Source organism: Oncorhynchus clarkii, chromosome 7, assembly GCF_045791955.1.
Source record: "Oncorhynchus clarkii lewisi isolate Uvic-CL-2024 chromosome 7, UVic_Ocla_1.0, whole genome shotgun sequence".
Lineage (NCBI taxonomy): Eukaryota > Metazoa > Chordata > Actinopteri > Salmoniformes > Salmonidae > Oncorhynchus > Oncorhynchus clarkii.
The window spans coordinates 46,983,553-47,007,422 of NC_092153.1; the positions used below are offsets into that span (position 1 = coordinate 46,983,553).

At 42.1% G+C, this 23,870-nt stretch overlaps 1 protein-coding gene across 2 annotated transcripts in view; it reads right to left on the reverse strand.

Annotated features, from left to right (window-relative positions):
* LOC139413402 (FYVE, RhoGEF and PH domain-containing protein 5-like) overlaps positions 1–23,870 on the reverse strand; it is a 44,973-nt gene that overhangs the window by 14,160 nt on the left and 6,943 nt on the right. For both annotated transcript variants that reach the window (XM_071160736.1, XM_071160735.1), the window contains exons 3-7: positions 18,845–18,962; positions 18,133–18,191; positions 17,595–17,625; positions 8,027–8,178; positions 7,449–7,605 (exon numbers count right to left, since the gene is read on the reverse strand). In XM_071160736.1, coding sequence (XP_071016837.1) covers positions 7,449–7,605; positions 8,027–8,178; positions 17,595–17,625; positions 18,133–18,191; positions 18,845–18,962 — 517 coding nt within the window. The remainder of the gene's footprint in view (positions 1–7,448; positions 7,606–8,026; positions 8,179–17,594; positions 17,626–18,132; positions 18,192–18,844; positions 18,963–23,870) is intronic.

Genomic DNA, 23,870 nt, shown 5'->3' on the forward strand with positions numbered 1-23,870 from the left:
AGAAAACACCTGTCTCCGAATTACATCTTCAAACTAAGGGCAACCATGGCATCCGACAGGAGATGCGTCCATCCTTGATGTATATGTGTAAGATAGTCTAGTTAGCTACATTTTCAGATATTACATGCTTCTAATTTTGACAGAAAGTGGTTTCATTTCAAGTTAATGTGTACTGTTGGCTAGCTAGCTAATGTTAGCTGGCTGGCTCGCTAGCTAACGTTATGTGTATGTTCTTATTATTCGTATCTCAGAGCCATTTGCTTGGCTAGCTATAGCCCAATGTCAGCTAGCTAACATTGAACCGGGTTGGCTAACTTCCTGCAGATACATGCAGGGTAGTAATGTCATGAGATGGGATTATGGTTCATTGTTTACCTAGCTAGCTACATGTCTTAACAAAAGACTCCACTATGCAAGTAACCATTTTGGGTGCGTTCGTAAATTCAGTCTGGCTATCTTCTCAGATTTCAGAGCACTCTCGTCTGAGTGTGCCAGAGCACAGAATAAATTATGAATTTCCGAACGCTCAACACCAGTTGAATATGGCCCGTGTCAGTAAACGTTGGTAAAAAAGCGTAATTACCCAGCTAGCAATGAGGAATCGGCCCAGAAGCGGCCCTCTTCTGGGGGGCCGGAACTAATTGAATTGGCCTGGAATCGGGTGTCGGACTCGGCCCGGAATCAAAATGAATGACTGCCCAGAATGGGCCCAAGTACATCGTGCCGTTTCCATCTACCAGAATTCAGCCACTTTGCCGGGATCTTACCAGAATCCCCCCAGAAGCGTCCCTATGCAAATTTAAATAAATGTATACAAAATTACCCAATTTAGTGACTTAAAATATTACTATTATACATTTTATACATACATTTTATACATTTATACAAATGATTCCCATCCACAAAAAAGCATTTTGTCTCAGAGGAAACACCATACACCTGGTGACCGTGTCAGCGTGCATGCACCTAGCCCGCCACAGGAGTCACTACAGCACGATGGGACAATGACATTCCAGCTGGCCAAACCTTCCCCTAACTCGGACGACACAGGGCCAATTGTGCATCGCCTCATGGGTTTCCCGGTCAACACGGGTCTCGAACCAGCATTTGTAGAAACGCAGTTTGCACTGCAACGCAGTGTCTTAGACCGCTGCGCCACTTGGGAAGTTCAAGACACAATTTTTTTTAATGCTTGCACAAAGTATCAAAATACTAAAATACTACACAGGACTCTGAAAGAATTTCATTTAAATGTTAATTGTATTTTTTTAAATCACAGAAACAATGAGAAAATATGGAAAAAATAAATAATGAAATGTTAATTATATAAAGCCGCCCGTGTAATCATCTCTCAGAGCGTAGCCCTAATCGGCCCGAGCCCCAAGTAATACATTTGGGCCAGATAACTCTTATCGGAATTGGCCCGAGCCCCAAAGTAATTCATTTGGGCCAGATAACTCACACCGGAATCGGCCCGAGCTCAATCCCTGCATCCTAGCCTCAAGTAATACTGCCGAAGGCACATGACGTCGGCTGAGTCTGACTCTCAGCCGAGTCTGACTCTCAGCCGAGTCTGACTCTCAGCCGAGTGCCTCGACTCGCAGCCGGAATCGGTCCAGATCCACTGTGCTAGCTGTGTAAATTGTTACCAGCATCACAATTACAGTCACCAACGCCCTGAAAAACATGAAAATAGCCTAACCAGCTCTGCCAGGGCGAGTAAAATGGTCAGAGTGGGGTGTTCTCTCATTTGTGTCTGGAAGTAGCTAGCAAGCTAGACAATGTTAGCTAGTTAGCTTGGGTGCTTAACTGCCATTGTGAGGTCAGAACGTTCAGATCAACTCTACTCATTGGCCAGAGCGTCCAGTGTGCACTCTGGACGGTCTGAGAGCGAAACGCTCAGAATATATGAATGGACAATCTGACAGCACAGTTGCAGTCACCAACACTCTGGATAACATAACAGCCTAACCAGCTCTGCTAGGGCGAGTAATGTTCTCTCATTTGTATCTGGAATTCACTAGCAAGTTAGCTTGGGTGCCTGACTGCTGTTGTTTTTACAGAACGCTCGGATCAACCCTTTAAAGAGATGGGTGGGGCTAAAGCTAAAGAGGGTGGGAACGATGCTGAATGGGTGTAGACAAAGAAGGACTCTCCAATAGTAGTACCAAAACATTCAAAGGCCATTTTCTCAAAAGGGAGTTTACAAGTTTATTAACTTTCAAAGCAGAATTACTTTCCCATTGTACCTCAACTGTAGTGTGTGATATACAATTTTGTAGCTCTGAGTCTCTACTTGTATCCAATGTAAAAAACACCATTTGGAATTTTGCTACATAAGACCGATTTGAGCCGGTCGGTCACATATTTACAATACAACATCCACATGTACGTGTGTTTAGAGTGCGTGTCTTATCATGTTCATGTGTGTCTGTGCCTGTGTGTCTATTCACATCCTTTTTGATCTGTTTTCTTTTTATCTGATTCTACTGCTTGCATAAGTTACCTGATGTGAAAATGAGTTCCATGTAGCCATGGCTCTATATAGTACTGTGCACCTCCCATAGTCTGTTCTTGACTTGGGGATTGTGAAGAGACTTTGGTGGCATGTCTTGTGGGGTATGCATGGGTGTCTGAGCTGTGTGCTCGTAGTTTAAACAGACACTTTGGTGCATTCAGCACCTCAACACTTCTTACAAAAACAAGTAGTGATGAAGTCAATCTCTCCTCCACTTTGAGCCATGAGAGACTTACTTGCATGTTATTAATGTTAGCTCTCTGTGTACATTCAAGGGCCAGCCATGCTGCCCTGTTCTGAACCAATTGTAATTGTCCAAGGTCCCTCTTTGTGGCACCTGACCACACGACTGAACAGTAGTCCAGGTGCGACAAAACTAGAGCCTTCTAGGGCCTGCCTTGTTGATAGTGTTGTTTAAAAGGCAGAGTGCTTTATTATGGACAGACCTCTCCCCATCTTTACTACTGTTGTATCAACATGTTTTCACCACAATCCAGGGTTACTCCAAGCAGTTTAGTCTCCTGAACTTGCTCAATTTCCACATTATTTACTAAACGTTTCAGTTGATGTTTAGGGTTTAGTGAAGGATTTGTCCCAAATACAATGCTCTTAGTTTTTGAAATATTTAGGACTAATTTATTCCCTGCCACCCATTCTGAAACTAACTGCAGCTCTTTGTTAAGTGTTGCAATGATTTCACTCACTGTAGTAGTTGACGTGTATAGTATTGAGTCATCCGCATACATAGCCACTCTGGCTTTACTCAAGGCCAGTGGCATGTCATTAGTAAAGATTGAAAAAAGTAAGGGGCCTAGACAGCTGCCCTTGGGTATTCTGGATTCTATCTGTATTATGTTGGATACTCTTTCACTAAAGAACACCCTCTGTGATATGCTAGACATGTAACTCATGCTTTCACATGCGCTCAAATGTTATCACGTGTAGTTTCATGTTATCACATGTTGCTTTTATATGATGTCACGTTATCACATTAACTTCACATAAGATCACATGTGATCACATGTGAAAGTCATGTGTTTTTCCATAAGAGTCTCTCTAAAGGCACCTTACATTAGCTCTGTGTGGTTTCCTCTCTCTCACTTTGGATTACCCTCCCCCTCCCTTTTCAATAAAAACATCCCATCATTAAAACCTCTCCCTGACAGAACACCAGCACCTCAAGTGTTGCATGTTCATGTAAATTGTGATCCAGTTGACACTTGTACGGCTGAAATGGCTTCTGTGGCAAGCCAAATATGATAATTAGTGCGTACATACATACATACATACATACATACATACATACATACAGTCATGGCCATCTGATTCGCTGGCTGCACACACAGCTGATTTAATTGGGGAGTTGTAAAGGAGGCTGCCTCTCTAATTAGCTTGTGTCTGCCTCATTACCCAGCTGCCTATACTGGGATTTATCACCATCACACTGTCTTTATCTCTCTCTGTGCACCTGCTGCATCTCACACACAAACACTCTCCTCCTCCTGTGTTTCCTTCTCAAGGGAACACAAACACCTAGGCACAAACACCAACACAAGCATTCAATATCACAGGCACACACACACAGGCACACACACATGCACACACACACACACCATTGGCCGCTGTATATAGCAGCACAGTAAACAACAAATTGGCTGAAGAGGGGCTTTTATCTTTTAAGGTCCTATGGTGATTTGATCACAACGCATAGCTACTTCATCACTGTCATCACCACATCCACAATGAAATTACACCCCACAACACAGCACTGCTGGACCAACGCTTGAAGAGCTTGCCCTTCCACTTACCTCAGAGAGAGAGAGAGAGAGAGAGAGAGAGAGAGAGAGAGAGAGAGAGAGAGAGAGAGAGAGAGAGAGAGAGAGAGAGAGAGAGAGAGAGAGAGAGAGAGAGAGAGAGAGAGAGAGAGAGAGAGAGAGAGAGAGAGAGAGAGAGAGAGAGAGAGAGAGAGAGAGAGAGAGAGAGAGAGAGAGAGAGAGAGAGAGAGAGAGAGAGAGAGAGGAACTCTTTAAGCTTTACAAAATGAACATTAATCTAACCAATAACGAAGAGATATAAAGTATACAAGATGTACGAGGCCTTGGGACTATAAGATCTATCTGAATTAGTTCTTCACATAGAGTTGCTCTTTAGGTGGTCCTTTACATGTGAGATATGTCAGATTTTTTTTTTAAGTACATTTACGATTTAAAAAAAAATTTAACATTTGAAAGTTCTATCTGAGCAAAATCCTTTGAACTTGGTGCTATAAGGTTCATCTGCAGTCCAATCACACAATAAAATAACATAAGGTATTGTACTTAATGAGTCATGAAAGAGAAAGACATCACAAAACAGTTCTGAGATCTGGGATTTGAAAAATATGAATTCTCTCAAAACTATACATTTATCATATCCTTGATTATTCATGTCAGTTCTGGTCCTCTTTTGTCATTTATTTTGTTCCACCACTTTTCAGAAGAATTGGCATAACGTACGGTAGAAACAAATAAATAAAGCATGTTTAGAGCCCACTGTAGAGACATTGCTGTTTTTGTCTTGTTCTATATCAATAAGAAAACCTCCATGGAAGTGGTATTTCACCACAATTACAAACTTACCACATTTTATTGATAACTAGTAAGTTGTTTACTGACTTTGAGTGTCAGAGACCAGAACAATATGTCCGTTTACTCATCCAGAGCTAAGCTTTAGCAATGTTGCTAGTTCTCCATAGGATATAGTGTATTTGTCATTTTAGTGAACTATCGCTTTAACAAATGTGTGATGAACATGAATTAATATATTTGATGATGTGATTAGAAAGAAGGAAGGGTATTCTCTTCATTGAATCATTAAATGTCTGCATGTTTCTATTGAAATTGAAATAAATGCAACATTCTGTGCCAGATAGAACCTTACGACTGAACCCAGATTGACAACCCCTAAAAAAACTGATTTACCAATGTCTTCAAATTTTGGGGTATCTCTAAGGTGAGGAACTTAATGGGTTATGAAAGAAGAATTCACTACAAAACCGTTCTGAGATCTTGGATGTGAAAACGTTGATGTCCAATATCTCAGAACTAGGAGCAGATAGAACCTTAATAGTCCCAAGGCCACGAAATCATCTAAATGGTCACCTGACATTATGGAAAACACTTTCTGCATTGATCGTTGGCTAAACTGCCATGGCTGGATAAACTACTGTACCTCTCAGCTGCGTGGCTGTGACTCTGGCTGTGACTCTGGCTGTGACCTGTGAATTTCTACTGCTGTCCCAGAGAGCCCTGTGTGTCTCATTACACACAGAAGGAGTCCCCCTGGCAGTCCTCTCACACCACACAGCAGCCATCACACCTTTATTGACTCTTACTGTCTCTGATGTAACCACTACAAAGCCAAGACGAGGGGATGTTATGTGTAGTTATAAGCTTTTAACTAGAAATAACGTTAATATTCATAACATTCCCCAAAGTGTTTAACTTTGAGATAAACACTGGATTTTTCTGACATACATTCAGTGATAATGCTTATTTTATCTATAGAGTGGTTGAAAAAAAGAGCTTATATAAGTCAAATGTTTCTCTTATCCTTCCTCTCCCTCTCTCTCTCTCTCGTGCTCTCTCTCGCTCTCTCTCTCTCCCTCCCTCTTTCTCTCTGCGATACCTACATTGTCAGTCCCGTAGAGCCACAGTATATCTGGTGAGGGCAGCTGCTCGTGAATATTCATAAGCTAAGACAGTTGCTTCCTTGTCTGGTTGCATTCCTAATCACTATTGAGATGCGTAGAATCATTGTCTACCAATCACTACGCATCAAAATATGGCTAGGAACCACTAACTCATGACTATGCAAGAAACGGTACGCTATGCATATCTGTGGGTGGTCTTGGGTACAATCTTAGTAGCAGTGAGAGCCAAGACTCATTTCCAAAATTAACATAATTATAATGAAACTTGAGGTGCTTCAAAATATGTCTAGGAACCTCTAACTCATTTATATGCAAGAAACGGTATGTTATGCATATATGTGGGTGGTCTTGTGTACAATCTTTGTATTAATGAGAGCTGAGACTAATTGGTAGATTCATTGGAAAAACTTAACACAAAGGCCACTCCAATACTGAAATAGTGCGTTTATAGATCCTTCTCCAAGTCAAACTGCTAACTCTATCATAACCAATCAATAGGACTTAACACGGTAAAAGCAAGGTGACCTGAAGCATGTGAGAAACTTCCACTATATGAGCACTGAATCAATGATACAGGCCACTCAGGCCTGGAGAGGAAATAAGAAATCCATGGCTGCATCCAGATGGTCTTATCTGGGAGCATGTTTTACATCATCTGCCATGGTTAATAATGGTTCCTATCATCATCATTAGGGACCTTGATTACACATTCGCTACTCAACTGAGAATCCCTTTGCATACTACGGAGCTGTGCAAAGCAAGTTTGCGTGACGTATTCTTCCTGATGGATATGGTGATCACATGATCAATTCCCGTTAACCAGTGATGACATCCTCTCAGATAGTACTTCCTGTTGACAGCCAAGATAAAGGGATGCACAGTACAAAAAAGGGTTGGTGTTGGTGAGAGGTATAAAACATGAGAGTAGCACGTTGAAAAGTCAGTCCCATAGAGCAGAGCAGAATAGAGAGGGTTTGGAAAGGCCATTGACTCCCAGTGGAGTCTGGTTGACAGACTAAAGCTGCTATATAAAGGGAACGGGGAACTCCTGGCTGAATAAAGACATTGTTACAGACTGGCAGGTACAGTGGGTATGACCTCAGGACTGATTCTTCTGAGCATGCATATCCAAAGGTTAGTTTAAATCAACACAAGATAAAGACTCACATTGGGGTTTTAGGTAAAGGACTTCCACTTTTATAAGTAGTCTCTAAGCTCAGACTAAGTATAGCCTCTTACCTCAAACTGCTTGACGATGTCATGGAAGGCAGGGTTGAGTTTGCAGCTCTCTGCCAGTAGGGACATGCTCCGGTCATACTCAGAGATGTAGGTAGCAAACCCAGCAAACTCCTCCCGTCGAGACAGGATCACATCCACCACCCTCTGGCTCTCCTCCCTGGTGATGGGGAATGGAATTATGTTGAGGTTTGGAGGATTGGATGAGTGTATGTTATTGAATAACAGTTGACAGGTAAGTTATTGAATTACGGACATAGAAACATGTCGATACCTCCTGAGCTCCTGAATGAATAAGAATAAAAAAATATACAGTTGGATACTATTTACAATCATTCCACTTGATGCGTTTAAAGTGCAGAACTGTCTATGCTTTTTCATTTCTATGGAATTTACAAGTCTGGGGGTATTTATTTATGAGTGCATATAATAATAATAATAATAATATTAGCTAATTAAAATAATACATTAAACACATCTTTATAAAATTTATAAAATGGTGTCTTCAGCAGGGATATAAAAGAGGCACTGAATCTGCATATATAGATATCCCACTGTGTTTAACGTACTGCATGTCTCACCATTGTCTGATGCGTGAGTCCAGCTCAGTGAGGATGTTGCTGTGGAGTATGTAGACCTCAGGGAGTGTGCCCAGTATCTCCCCCAGCCTCTGTTCCTCCACCACAGGTTCCCCATCCTCCCCCACCGCCTCCAACACTGCTGCCCTGAAGTCCTGCAGGAGAGAGATGAAGAAGGGGAGAGAAGAGAGGGGGTAGAGGGAGAAGGGGAGAGGGATTGAGGCAGGAAGAAGGGGAGGAAAAGAATAAGGAGGGAAAGGGCAAAGGAGGGAGAGAGTTACAAAGGGAACGGGTCAGATCCTCCTAGAGCTTAACATCCTTCCTGTTTCTCTAACCCAGTATCATCTCAGTCTGTCTTCCTCTTCCCCAGTCTCTGTCTGTCTAACCACTCAGGAAAAGGGGTTCTGGACCTGGGTTACCTACCAGCTGTTAGGTTGCATAATGACCTTGGTCACTGATACATTGTTGACCACAACCCTACCATTTATCAACATATTGACATGAACTATATGTTCTTATACAACGGATGGGTCTAATTCTGGATGCTGATTGGTTAAAACCACATTCCAACCGGTTTCTATTCCATAAGTTACACAAGTAAGGCTGTGACGTTGAAATGCCTATTTACTGTTCCATCTCACTGCACAATCCACTGTCTCATCAGCCCAACCAACTTGATTTCTACTGTAACATTATCTCCCCTTTCTTTCAGACTAACATTTGGTTTTCAACAACGGAGATTTGTATAAAACTTGTTGTCTGTCTCTTCGACATTTACAACATTGTTTCAGTATTTAAATTCAATCTCCTGCTGTCCCATAGTAATGAATGTGTCGTGAGTTAGGACGGGAAAGACAGGCAGGCAACGTTTCTTAGCCAGTCAAAATCATGAATCAGAATAGTTTTTATGGATATCTTCAAAGACATTTCTATAGAAAAGCAGGCCAAACAAAATGAATTTTTTACTGAAAATATGTCAATCATTATTTTAATTTGTTTCTTAACCTGTTCGAAGCCGGTGTTTGGAGGATATATTGGACTTCGTCTCGGGCCTAACAACCTTGCCAATATATCCTTCAAACACCGGCTTTGAGGGCATTGTCACTTAAACACCATTTATTGCACACAGATTGAGTCCATGCAATTTATTATGTGACTTGTTAAGCACATTTTTACTCTTTAACTTATTTAGGCTTGCCATTACAAAGGGGTTGAATACTTATTGACTCAAGACATTTCAGCTTTTAATTTATAAATATTTTGTAAAAATTTCAAAAAACATAATTCTACTTTTACATTATGGTGAATTATGTTTGCACCAGTGACAAAATATCTCAATTGAATCCATTAGAAATTCAGGCTGTAACACAACAAAATGTGGAAAAAGCCAACTCAGAAGCTGACGTTCGTTAGCGTTAGCATTCTCATAGAGAATGACTGGCGGTGTTAGCTAGTTAGCATTTTAGACTATCTGATGGTCGTGATTCATACCGGTTGTAACCCTTTTCAATCAAAGAACAATACTTGAAATGGCAATTTTGTTAGACACAGAATATCAATGACAAAATGTTTTATGTAGATATTTGCAATCTGTTGTGCCATAAAGATAACTAGCTAACACCACCAGTCATTCTCTATGAGATTGGCCACCCCTCAAAGACTTGTTTCTAGGTTTATTCCTAGGTTCCTGACTTTCTAGGGAGTTTTTCCTAGCCACTGTACTTCATCTGCATTGCTTGCTCTTTGGGGTTTTAAACTGGGTATCTGGATAGCACTTTGTGACAACTGCTGATGTAAAAAGGGCTTTATAAAATACAGTTGATTGATTCATTTATTAATGCTAATGAACATTGGCTTCTGAGTGCTTATGAAGGAAGACAGGTTTAAAAAAATATATTTTATCTTTATTTAACTAGGCAAGTCAGTTAAGAACAAATTCTTATTTTCAATGACGGCCTAGGGAACAGTGGGTTAACTGCCTGTTCAGGGGCAGAACGACAGATTTGTACCTTGTCAGCTCGGGGATTTGAACTTGCAACTTTTTGATAACTAGTCCAACACTCTAACCCCTAGGCTACCCTGCCGCCCCATGTTCGGACACGCCCCCTGCCAACAGCTTCGGTACTACCCACAAGAGGTAAAGAAAAGTGAATCTCTCATTCAAATGCATTCATTCATTTTAGTGCTGCATTAAATGGCTTAAAATATGATAATATATATTTTAAAATGTTGTATTGTATCTATAACTGAGTTGATGTCGGACTTGTGTTGTGCAAGCCATCAATTTGAATAAAAAAAAGGAATAACTTTTACCACATATTTCAAGCTACGAAGCCATGGTGGTGAAATGCTAATTCAATAGCCTACAACAGGGATGGGCAACTGGCCCCACTGCCTTTTTGTAGGCCCGACAACCAATAATAATAATAATATATATTTTTCAAAGCAGAAGCTGTCACTCTTCATCAGCATAAATCCCAAATATTGATGAGAAAATTATATCACCACTTTGTGTAATTCAAAGACCCGAGCCAGCTAGTTGTCGTGGATTACAGATCAGGTTTGAAAAACCTAAAATGTGTTTTATGGTCGGGACAAACTGCACACCCAAACTGCATACCCAAGCTATTGATCTAGCTGTTGAGCATTTTGAACATGACTTTAAAGCAAATCAAAGACAGGAAACTAGCTAGTTAGTGAACTATTTTCCAATAAGGCATTACTTTCATAACCCATCTAGCTAAGATAATACTTTTCACCTTGTTTGTCGATCTGTAATGCTAGCTAGCTATGCAGTTCCAACCTATCTAGCTAGCTGCCCATACAACCAGCTAGCAATGGGCAGCTAGCCAGTTAAATATATCTAGTACAGAAGAGACATTCATCAAGACGAAGTTGGATATTAGTAGCGTTGTAGCTAGTAAAGGATCTATTATACAGCCAGTTAAGATGGAAAGCATACGATTTAAACCCCCAAAATAAACATGTTAATTTCAAGCAAAACACATGTACTGTAAGTTAATGGGTTTTCCAACATTTCTTTACCCTTTGTGGTCATTGCTAAACAATAGCCTCACATCATTGATGACATAAACCTGTCTTCCTCCATACTAAGTGAAAACAAATGTTTTCATTTTTGAAAATAATTTTCCTCAAAATAGAACATATCTTTCAAATCCTGTGCACATGAATGAATAGTTTTTCATATTTAATTCATATTTAACAGCGTTTTGCTTGTTTGTGAGTGGGCCGGAAGGAAAAAAACAATCACCACAAATTGGATGTGCTCTTGTTGTCAGGCGTCATAAGGTGAATAGGTTCCAGAAGCCATTGATGACATCACGTCCTATGTGTCAGCTCCTTGGTTTGTGGTGGTTCTCTCCGGCCGCCAGCCAGCCCTGTGCTTAGGTTTATCAGTGTTGTTCCAGCTAGATTGACTACCTTGCCTTGACAATGTGGGCTTGTCAGCCCAGGGGTAGTCAGTCAGATGATTATGCAGAAACGTACGCACCAGGCATTGTTTGAGGTGAATTTACACAAGCGCTGGAGCACATCGGTGCTCATTTGACGCCAGGGTACGTTCCACAGAGAAAAATCTAGAATAGGTCAATGTTACCTTCATTTAAGGTGTCCACCCCGAGATTGGAAGGTTGTGAGTTTGATCCCCGGGGAAGTCATACCAAAGACAGTAAAAATGGGACTTGATGCATCTCCGTATTAAGGTGATATATTGGGGGTAAGGGCCTGTGATAGACTAGCATCCTGTCCACGGGGTGTACTTGTACATCAAGCTGCTACAAGGGATAGGCTCCTGCCATATGAGCTGTTCTGGCTTGCGCAAGGCTACTTACTTATTCAGCTATGTTCACTGTAACTTCACCTCTTCAAAAATAGATAGAGTAGAAGATAGCAATGGGGTTGGTTCTTTGTACCAGTTACCTTAGGCAGATAATACAGTAAAGCAAAAGGGGACATTCTGAATGAGGGCAGTGAGGAGAACCAACTGTTGATTCCCAGAGGTCAGTGATGCATCAAATACAGCTGTTGTCATTCCTCTCCATGATTTCTCATTTACTGCCTGTCAGAGTAAGTGCACAGTCTAGATCCCAGCAGGTTTGGCTGAAAAATGGACATTTTCCAGTAAGGCACTGGAGCTCGACCTTCACATATAGAATAGATTGAATGCGGTACCATGAGTAATTCATTTGATCCCATTTTGATCTCAGAAGAATGTTGTATGGAGAGCCAATGCATTTGAAGTAGGGAAACCCCTAACCCAGAATGTTGTGGATTCAATTTCCAGATGCAACAAAAGCTAAATGAGACTCTTGCCTTGAAGGAGTCATTGAAAATAAGAATTTGTTCTTAATTGACCTGCTTGGTTAAATAAAGGTCAAATTAAAAAATAGTTTGCTGAATTGGTCAACTGTTGATATGTTGTCATGGAGCTAGTGTGTGTGGTTGCTTGGATAGTTGGAACCTGACAGCTTGAAACCAGGGAACCTCATCATTCATACTGGATACCATTGAGCAAGGGCACTACCTGAATTAGTTAGTTAGGTGTACACCCATGATTTATGATCGGTTCATTTGAATGTAAAAGCTGTAGTCTATGCACTTTGATCCCATTAAACAAACTGAGTAATGCAAATATCATACACAAGTCCACTCTAATGATTGTACTATACATCATCATTATACTAGGTTTCTTATGTAGATTCTGTAGACATATCGACGTCTTTTTGTTGCTTTGTTACTGAGTCTTTCATGTAAAGATCATGAACATTCTTATTCATTACCTTTTGTACAGTGTGTTCTTTCATGAATTCTCAATCCTGCACACTTGCTAGGTTTTTTGAATACTGAATGCAGGTTGTTTAACCTTGTCCCCCCCCCCCCTTCTCAATAAGGTTATTATATCAGCTACATGTCCCTCATACGCACCTTCCAGGCATGATATTCAACAATATTTCATTATTCTGTTGCATAATGCATAAATGCAACACTCACCTCTTATGAATCTTAAAGCTATAACAGTAGAGGGATGTTCCTTAGTGGGTTCCCTCTCCAACAGACCTAACTCAGCAATCCATGCATGATTGGAACAGACCAGACATTCCTAGACGACCCCCCCCCCCCCCACACACACACACACACCCCACACACTCCCTACTCCCTCTAACACTCACACTCAGCTGGGGGGAAAGACCACCGTCAGTGAGAGTTGGGAGAAAACACACAAGCTATTGTTCCATTGTTTGATAAGGAATAACAAAAAATACAACACATTTCCAGACCCTGTCCCCAAATGGGAAGTGAAGTTCTTCTTCTGAGTTTTCTTTTCCAGGACTTTCCCAAATAACAGGCTGACGTTTGATCTGTTCATATATTTGTCTCTCAGGTTTGACGAGGCTTCCCTGTTCAACCAACTGTCTAATGTTGTCATTTGACCCTGTATGCTTTAATTCTATACACTGGGGGTGAGAGTAGATGAGATAAGTAGAGGGTAAAGCTGCTGTCCTGTGCAGGGGCTTAGTGAGCTGTGAGTAAGACAACTGTGTCTGTCCCAGGGGAGGGAGCAGCCAGGACATAAAGTAGCAGCCAGGTCTCCTTCACAGCAACAGTGATGAATGCTAACTCAGATGGGATCGATAGCACATGATGAACGGGAGGCGCTAAAGCACACAGTGTCACAGTAATATCTCACTGTGGTGTGTATGTCTCTACCTGTTTTGTGTCTGCAGTGTTCTAAAACTGAAATTGATGAGGTCCAGACGCTTGTCCTTGTAGATACATGATGGATTTATATTATAGATGGTGTTAGCTACCAGACAGCCATACCAGGAGGGACAATTGATATTATTTAAGCATTTTGACACCTTCAATCAATTAGTGAACTTTCGTATGTTTTCCCCAATTCTTAGAATAGAGAAATTACCCTTCTCAAGAGCATTGCTTCCTAGAGAAGCCACTGAAGTTTTAGCCTGTGTGGTGACTAACACAATCACTTTTTAATGTAGTGATATGCAGTTCGGGAATGATTTGTAACTTTTTTGAATGACTCTTTTTACTGCCTCAAGAGTCATGATTCTTTTTTCTGAGGGACTTTAGTCGTTCGTTTGAACTTCTGGCTGGCCGCAATGAATTCTACTGTAGGATTAATACGCAATACTCTGGCTCAGCGGCTCTGGAGACGTGCTCCGACCAACAGCTGTCTATGATACACTCACCGGACAGTTTATTATGTATACACATTTAGTACCGGGTCGGACCCCTCCTTTGCCTCCAGAACAGCCTGTATTCTTTGGGGCATTCTACAAGGTGTCGTAAACGTTCCACAGGGATTGTTGGTCCATGCTGACGCAATGACATAATGCAGTTGCTGTAAATTGGACGGTGGTACATTCATGCTGCAAACAGCCTGTTTTGTGTTGAGGTCTGGGTAGTACGCAGGCCACTCAAGTAAACTGAACTCGCTGTCATGTTCCAGGCAAGGTTTTTATACTCCTCAATTGGTGATCGCTTGCCTACTGAAGCCGCTTCTTCTTGTTTTTAGCTGATAGGAGTGGAACCCGGTGTGGTCGTCTGCTGCAATAGCCCATCGGTGACAAGGATCGATAAGTTGTGCATTCCAAGATGCCGTTCTGCACACCACTGTTGTACTGCGCTGTTATTTGTGGCTGTTAGCTTGCACGATTCCTGTCATTCCCCTTCAACCTCTCTGATCAACAATATGTTTTCGCTCACATGACTGCCGGTGACTGGCTGTTTTTTGTTTCGCACCATTCTCTGTAAACCCTAGAGACCTTTATGCATGAAAAGTCAAGAAGTGAGGCCGTTTCTGAGATATTGGATCCGGCGTGCCTGGCACCACCGAAAATGCCACGCTCAAAGTTGCTTAGGTCACTTGTTTTGCCGATTCTAACGTTTAGTCGAACAGTAACTGACTGCCTCGATGCCTGTCTGCCTGCTTTATATTGCAAGCCACGACCATGTGACTCACTGTCTTCTTTTTTTTGTGAACGGGGTTGTGTACCTAATAAACTGGCCGGCGAGTGTATATACAAGCAGGAACATAAAGCATTCTGCAGGCAGCATAGAGAAGAAAAACGGATAATTGAACTGATAATTGATTGCATGGTGCAAGAATTAAAGCACATAATTGATTATTGAACGTTTTGATGGACACAGCTTTGTAGAACCAAAACATACACACAGCCTTTGCTCAACAAACTCAAACTCGAACGAATCGTTTGGGGGGGCTGCAGTTCACGAACAATATTGTGCTTATCACCCTCATGGCCGTCAACCAATGCATTTCGCCAAGAGTTGTTCACAATCTAGTCCAGTAGCGGCCACAACTAAACCTTCTTTCAAATGCATGAAGAAATAATATTATTTGTATACCTAACAATGAACAAATGTACATCGTTTAAAGCACACTTTTACAAGTCTCAGTCACAAATGACAGCTCCAATAAGCCCCTTTATGGTGAATGACATGTGAACAAGAGGCTTGTTGTCACGACTTCTGCCAAAGTCGATGCCTCTCCTTGTTCTGGCAGTGCTCGGCGGTCGACGTCGGCGGTCTACTAGCCATCATTGATCTATTTTTCATTTTCCATTGGTTTTGTCTTGTCTTCCTACACACCTGGTTCCAATTCCATTCATTACCTGTTGTTTATTTTCTTTTCTTTTTTTTTCTTTGAAATTTTTTTTTTACCTCGTTTTCTCCCCAATTTTGTGGTATCCAATTGCTTAGTAGCTACTATCTTGTCTCATCGCTACAACTCCCGTACGGGCTCGGGAGAGACGAAGGTTGAAAGTCATACGTCCTCCGATACACAACCCAACCAAGCCGCACTGCTTCTTAACACAGCGCGCATCCAACCCGGAAGCCAGCCGCACCAATGTGTCAGAGGAAACACAGTGCACTTGGCAACCTTGGTTAGCGCGCACTGCGCCCGGCCTGCCACAGTAGTCACTGGTGCGAGATAAGACAAGGATATCCCTACCGGCCAACCCCTCCCTAACCCGGACGACGCTAGGCCAATTGTGCGTCGCCCCACGGACCTCCCGGTCGCGGCAAGTTACGGCAGAGCCTGGGCGCAAACCCAGGGTCTCTGGTGGCACAGCTGGCACTGCAGTACAGCACCCTTAACCACTGCGCCACCCGGGAGGCACCTGTTGTGTATTTAACCCTCTGTTTCCCCTCATGTCCTTGTCAGAGATTGTTTGTTGTTCATTTATCATGTTGTTTGTATTGGTGCGCGACAGAGCCTCGTACCCACTTTGTTTTGATTATTGTCATGGTTTTGGAGCTATGTTTTTAAGTTATTAACCTACTCCATTTTACCAAGTTCGATTCTCCTGCACCTGACTTCCCTGCCACCTATACACACTTTTATGACACTTGTGGAATCATGACTCTTTCAAGTTTTCAGTTTATCGTTCACCAGTAGAGGTTCCTGTGTGCTCTGGGCATTACTGTCTCAAATTAACAAAATCAGTCGAAAGATTTGTTCTTTTGACTGAATGAGTCAAAAAACTCAGTCAGTAAAAAGAGCAGAACCTACCATCACTATTTTAAAAGCCTACTATGGTTATTTTACATGATTTTTGAATGACTACCTCATCTCTGTACCCCACGCATACAATTATCTGTAGGGTCTTTCAGTCATGCAGTGAACACATATTCAACCACAAAGACCAGGGAGATGTTCCATTGCCTCGCAAAGAAGGGCACCTATTGGCAGATGGGTAAAAATAAAAGCAGACATTGACTATCTCTTTGAGCATGGTGAAGTTATTAATTACACTTTGGATGGTGTATCAATACACCCAGTCACTACAAAGATACAGGCATCCTTCCTAACTCAGTTGCCAGAGAGGAAGGAAATCGCTCAGGGATTTCACCATGAGGCCAATGGTGACTTTAAAACAGTAACAGATTTTAATGACTGTGATAGGAGAACACCGAGGATGGAGCAACATCATTGTAGTTACTCCACAATACTAACCTATTTGACATAGTGAAAAGAAGGAAGCCTGTGGGGAATAAAAAATATTCTAAAACATTCTTCCTGTTGGCAACAACTCTAAAGTAACATTGCAAAAAATGTGGCATAGCAATTCACTTTTTGTCCTGAATATAAAGCGTTATGTATGGGGCAAATCCAATACAACCCATTACCGAGTAACACTCTTCATATTTTGAAGCATAGTAGTGGCTGCATCATGTTATGGGTATGCTTGTAATCGTTAAGGATTGGGGAGTTTTCAGGATAACAAAGAGACGGAATGGAGCTGTAATTTTCCTCAACATAGAATGAACATATCTTTCAAATTCTGTGAACATTATGTAATAGTTTTGACAAATGTAATTCATATTTAACAAAGTTTTGCTTGTTTGTGAATGGGCCGGAAGGAGGAAAACAGTCATGTTCAATAAGGAACTGGATCAAGTGGGCGTGGCATTATAAATTGAATAATTGGAGTATTCAGAGGGCTTTTACCAGAATATATTCTACTCTGTACAATGAGAGTGATGTCGCTCCATTTGTTTATCTTACCTCTTGAAGGAGCTTAAGGGCCTTTACATGTCTAAAAAAAACAACAAGAGAGAGTGATAGGTTAGTGATATTGTCAGCTTAAATGGGAATCCATTCACACATCCATTCAGAGAGGTAAATACTTTAGCAGATTATTACAAGATATAAAAGAACAAGATACAACACGTGTGTCACATGATTTACATAGAGAAACATTCTCCAACAAGTCAAATGTACTCTCCGAAGTATATCAGAAGAACAGTTCACTGTCTGCTGAGGCTGTGCTGATATTCAATAACTTACACCAGACACTCATTTAATTGGCTGTCAGTTTGGGATGCTGTGGATGCTACTCAATAAATGAATGAAGACAGTGATGAATAGTACAGAGAGAGAGTTAGAGCGAGAGAGAGAGAGAGAGAGAGAGAGGAGAATGAGCGACAGAGAGAGAGAGGGGGAGAGAATGAGAGAGAGAGAACAAGAGAGAGAGAGAGAGAGAGAGGGCGAATGGCCTGACTAAAGCAGGGATGCTACTGAATCCATTAAAAGAGATACTCACAGTCTCTCAGAGTCCACCAGCTCTTTGGCGACGTAGAAGGCTCTGGATCGTCCATCAATCTGGGTGACAGAAGCGAAAGCAGCAAGAAGTGAATGAACAGAGCTAATGCTAAAATGCTCTCTTTAGGTAGTTATTCCTGTGAAACACTGATAGCAACAGCTACACGGGAGAAGGAGATTGAGGAAAAGCTCATTTTGATTTACTTGATTATCCACTGTCAAAATAAGAGTGATTGATTGATTAGAGTGGAGCATAGACGTGAAAGCTTTTTAAAATAGACAAATTTAAATTCAGATGCATTATGTATGAGAGGCTGGCTGGCTATTTCTGGGACTGGCGCAACTATTTTTCTCCTTATTTTGTTTTTCTTTTGAAGAAGAAGAAGAAGAAAGCAAGGAAGTGTGAGTCACGTGGCGGGAGCCCGGCTGATATTATTGTGGCAGTGGGATGGGGTGGGGTCCATCTCTGGGCTACTGTAAAATGGCTGCTTGAATAGAAAGAAGTTTCAACAGAAAGTGATAGCCACCATTGAATGTGGTAGCCAAGTGAAATATTATGTTGTGGATATTACAAGTAAAGGTCATCCATCTTAGATATACTTAATAATAAGCGTTTCATTCCCAAATCTTTCAAGATCTGTACAACCTGTGACTTAACACATGCCCATAGAGTTACATCGTCGAATGTGTTTACTGCTCGCTGTGTGTATCACCTGTTTGTCAAAGCCGTGCTCCACTCCTCCCTCCTCCTCCTCTGAGGTGAGTCCATGGTCCTCTTCAGCTGAGAGCCCCGCTAGAGTATCGCTCATTGGGAAAGGCTCTGTGTAGGCACTGCAACATCAGGGAGAGGATAGGGACATTACATTCACTGGCAAAGGTTTTACTATAGATGCTGCAAGAATGCAAAAAAGACACATTCAAGCTTGCTGTTCATTTTTCAATTCACCTATCCCCTTGCCCTTGCGTGTATTATCCTCTCCGCTGTGTGTGTGTGTCCTACAGTAGTAACATGGATGACTGAAGCCAGATTGCCGGGACATTAACAGCATGAGTAGAAGCGTTTGTTTGGGGTCTTGCTGTGAACAGGTTCATCACAGCAAGACAGACCAGACACACACACACACACACACACACACACACACACACACACACACACACACACACACACACACACACACACTGTTAGAAGTACTGTGCTGTACCAATATACACACAGATACAGTGTGATGGAACCACACACACACATTTCGGTAGAGGATATAATGAGTATGTTATATTTAAGAAATAAGGCTCGAGGGGGTGTGGAATATGGTCAATATACCACGGCTAAGGGCTGTTCTTTAGCACGATGCAACGCAGAGTTCCTGGATACAGCCCTTAGCCATGGTATATTGGCCATATACCACATAACCCGAGGGGCCTTATTGCTATTATAAACTGGTTACCAACTTAATTAGAGCAGTAAAAATACATGTTTTATCATACCCCTGATATACGGTCTGATATACCTCGGCTGTCAGCCAATAAGCATTCAAGGCTCGAGCCACCCAGTTTATAATGACGACTATAACAGATCACCCTGTAGAGACAGAGGCTATTACAGGCCTGTACTGCATCTATACCCTCTCAGCCCCTGAGTACCAAAGGTTAAAAGAGTTCCTAGCTGGACTTCATATTCACCGAGACACAGTCATCCTTCATCTTGCCCTTACCACACTGTAGGCTCTCACACAGGACCTGGTGCTATTGGCTGGGCTGGAGGAGCATTACTCATCTGTGACCTCCCTTTATCCCCCCCTGAGGGGCCAGATCACACTGGGGGTCCCTGTTGATGCTGATAGGGCTAGAGAGTGTCTGTGAACCTTTGAGTCCTAGGAGCTCATAGTTACTATATAGCTGGGCTATCTAAAATAGAGTTGATTCTTGCGATCAAAACTGTTTCAGCTTTTGCACTGTGCCATAGATCATCACCATCCTCAGCTTCTCCAACAATATAGTGCTGTTTAAATAGTAGGCCTAGGCTACTAAAGGCATATTCTCTATCCCCCAGTGTCTGGGCACAGGAGTCTTTTCTTGTGCAACCTCTGTTATAATGGGAAGCCCAAATGGTTTCCTTTCATACTCGAATTCCACGTTTAGTGCAAATATGTTTAGTTGGTTCCATACAGTATGTGTTAGACATATACACTGAGTGTTAAAAACATAAGGAACTATTTCCATAACATACACTGACCAGGTGAGTCCAGTTGAAAGCTATGATCCCTCATTGATGTCACTTGTTAAATCCACTTCAATCAGTGTAGATGAAGGAGAGGAGACGGGTTAAAGAAGGATTTCTAAGCCTTGAGAGAAATGAGACATGGATTGTGTATGTGTGCCATTCAGAGGGTGAATGGGCAAGACACAGTATTGAAGTGTCTTTGAACGGGGCATGGTAGTAGGTACACCGGTTTCTGTTTTTTTTTCTCATGCTCAACAGTTTCTCATGTGTAGGCAACTTGTTTGCTGTTTAGTCCTTGGAGGACCTCTTGTCTGTTTTAAATCTCCAGTACCTGTAAAAAGGTATGGAAGAGGGCACATTCCTGTAGTCATGACATCATCCTGCAAGGGCGCCAATATTATAAAGGAGTCAACTGTGAATAGGGAATTAAATGACATTTATTTTATGAACGGGTTCCGATGAAGATTATGTCTGCTTATTATTAAGGATTTTGAAATGAAGGATTTGGAAACATGCCTTTTACATTGATTACCGGTTATGTGATTGATTGTAATTTTGACAGTGGTATGTCCCAGGCAGGGATGAAGTGATTTGAAGCTTCTGTTTTGATCTCCGGCAGATTTGGTGTGGTAAACGTGAGGCGAGGCTGACGTGAGCATGGCATACCTCAACCTGAGGCTCAATGGGATAGACAGGTTTGCTTGCTCCAAGTCATTTCCTTGTCATTGAAGTATTATTGAGCAGTTTGAAATATTTGTGATCATTTGTAAACGTTGCACATGTGGACCATCATATTCAACTATAAGTAAAAGCTTAACTTCTGCACCTATATCCTGCATCACAATGCTCAGTTTGTCCTATAATATCTCATAGGACTATCCTTTCTCTGCCAGTGTCTAGGCACACGGGACATAATTGGGCTCATATAGCAATACGGCAGTAGAGAGCTACATTAGTGACAATATGTATAAACCATTACTGAACCGTTAGATTGAAATACTAGCATTTCAGTGCCCACTGAGGGTAATTTCTCACCAGAGTCACCAAGAGTGATTTCCTGCGCAACCTCTGTTATAATAGGAAGCCCAAATGTAATGGTTTATTATCCTGATTTATTCCACATAAAAAATTCAAAAATGTTTCCCTGGTTCCATATGTAATATATGTCCTCAATCACACTATATAATTTTGCTCTCAGTAAAACTGCTTCCTACGAACAATACTTGAAAGACTTTAAAATGCTCATTACACGGCAATATAATTATGCCAGCAATCTCTTTGCCTTTGCAACCAGTATCTTCTTTAATACCTGGGAGTTAAATCTAATGTGACAAATTCAAAAGGGATTTTCTATTAAAAGACCTGTATGTCCCCCTTTCCCAAGGATTAGATGGGGCATGTAATATGTAAAACATTGAGTATTCAAATATGTATTAGATGCAATCAGAAGGGTATTTTCTGTCTTCGTAATAATACTATTAAAGAAAATAGGGATACGGTCATTAGTCGACTCGACATGGGAGATGTAAACGCAGATGTGGATTTAAAAACATAACCGTTTGAAATTGTTTTGAGCTGCTTATGTTGATCATTATGTGTGATCTACGGATGTTGTGCTGCTAGTTGCCTGACAGTGTTGTATGAGGTAGCATGCTTAGAGCCTGTCCCCTGACTGTGACTGCCATGATAAGGCATCAACGCAAACAACAGGAGAGCATCTGACAGGCTATTTTGTCTATTGAGTGGGACCTGGTGTTGTCATACTGTGGGAACCCTGCTTAAATGGTCCAGACTGGGTCCCGCTGACTCTTTTACAGTAACCCCTCCTCTGTTCTACCAGTGAAGACAACAACAGCACATTGTAGTTGTAGGTCGGACCTGACATTCCTGACAACACCACACCTCGTCTTGTTGTTCCAGTCCTGGGGGAGTCTGGGAACATACACCCTGCCTCGCCCTCACACCCCACCCCACTCCGTCTTCCCCCTACCCCTCAGTCCTGTCTCCCTCGCTCCCTCTGCCCTTGTCTTGCATTTCCTGTAAACAGCAGGGTGGAGTGTAAGCCTATAAGGCAGGACTCTTCCTCCCTGGGGATTACCTGGCAATGACCTCAGAGGGCCTGGCTCCAGGCCTGCTGTAGCCCACGCCCTGCCCTGCCGCCCCATAGCACTGCCGCACCAGAGACCGCCCAGCCACCACGGTAACAGTGGACAGCCACCACCCTCTACAACAATGCACTCAGGACGTCTCTCTGAGCAGAACTAACACAGCACAGAGGCAAAGAGGAACTACAAAGGAGAGGATACACTACAGGCTGCACTAGGGAATTGCCAATCATACTGCTGTATCCCAAGGTCCACTTTAAGCCTTTTACCATAAGAGAAAATAATTCTCTCTCTCCCTTTCTCTCTCTCTCTCTTGCTCTCGCTCTCTCTCTAAGACTAAAAACATAAGTTAAATGACTACAGCAGCAAAATTATATACAAACTATTGTGGTTTGGTCTGTTGCGGGGTTATTCCAGTGGGACGACATTAGTTAATTGGTGCTGTTGATCTAACTGGTACTGCAGGGTACAGAAGGTCATCACAGAGCACATTGACTGCCCCCTGAGTCGAACACAAGGACCGCCAAGACACCGTCCTTGCCAACTAGGTAAGCAAGACAGTCTCAGTCAGAACAATGAGTTTCAGCTCTGAACCAGCAGAAACCTAGTTTAAACAGGCAGGCAAGCACATTCATTAATAGCTGCATATATTCTAACTTTACATTTCTTTATCCTGCTTATGTTTACACTTACAAACAAAATGTGCTTTTCTTTGCCTTTCTCTGCTAAACAGTGTTTGAACTGGACATGAATCAAACCTGGTGTAAAATGTTGTATGCTGTAGTAACTTTCTGACTTTGTGGTAACTATTTGCCTTCTTTTGTGGGTGTATCCCCTTGTCTCATTTCCGCCCACTGTCCCTTGGTCCCTCTGCCCTCAACAGTCCCGATCCTCTCTGTTGGGCGGCGAGAGAAGAGTGTTAAGTTAACTTCTGAATACATGCTCAATAAATCACCCTGCCATCATCGGCCCGCAGGGCTAGGACAGTAGCAATGTCAACCCCCCAGCAAGAGCTTAGCAGGAAAACATACACACGAATGCACACACACAAACACATATGCACGCACGCACGCAGGCACGCACACACACACACACACACACACACACACACAGACACACACACACACAGACACAAAACAGACACACACACACACAGACACAGCATCCCTGGCAACAGAAGTCTATCCAAGGAGAATGCAGCCGAGGCGACAGGACAGATAGGCCCCTTTAGATCAGTTAGGTTTCAGACTTCTAGCAAACAATGAGCCCAATCGATAACGTCACCAGCAGAAAAAGATCCTGCTCTGGGGGACTATTGTCTGAGAAATGGAGGAGATTCAAACGTGTGGCACATTGGTTTCCAACAAACTCCAGATAAACAGTGAGGTCATTGATCATGATAGGGAATGGTAT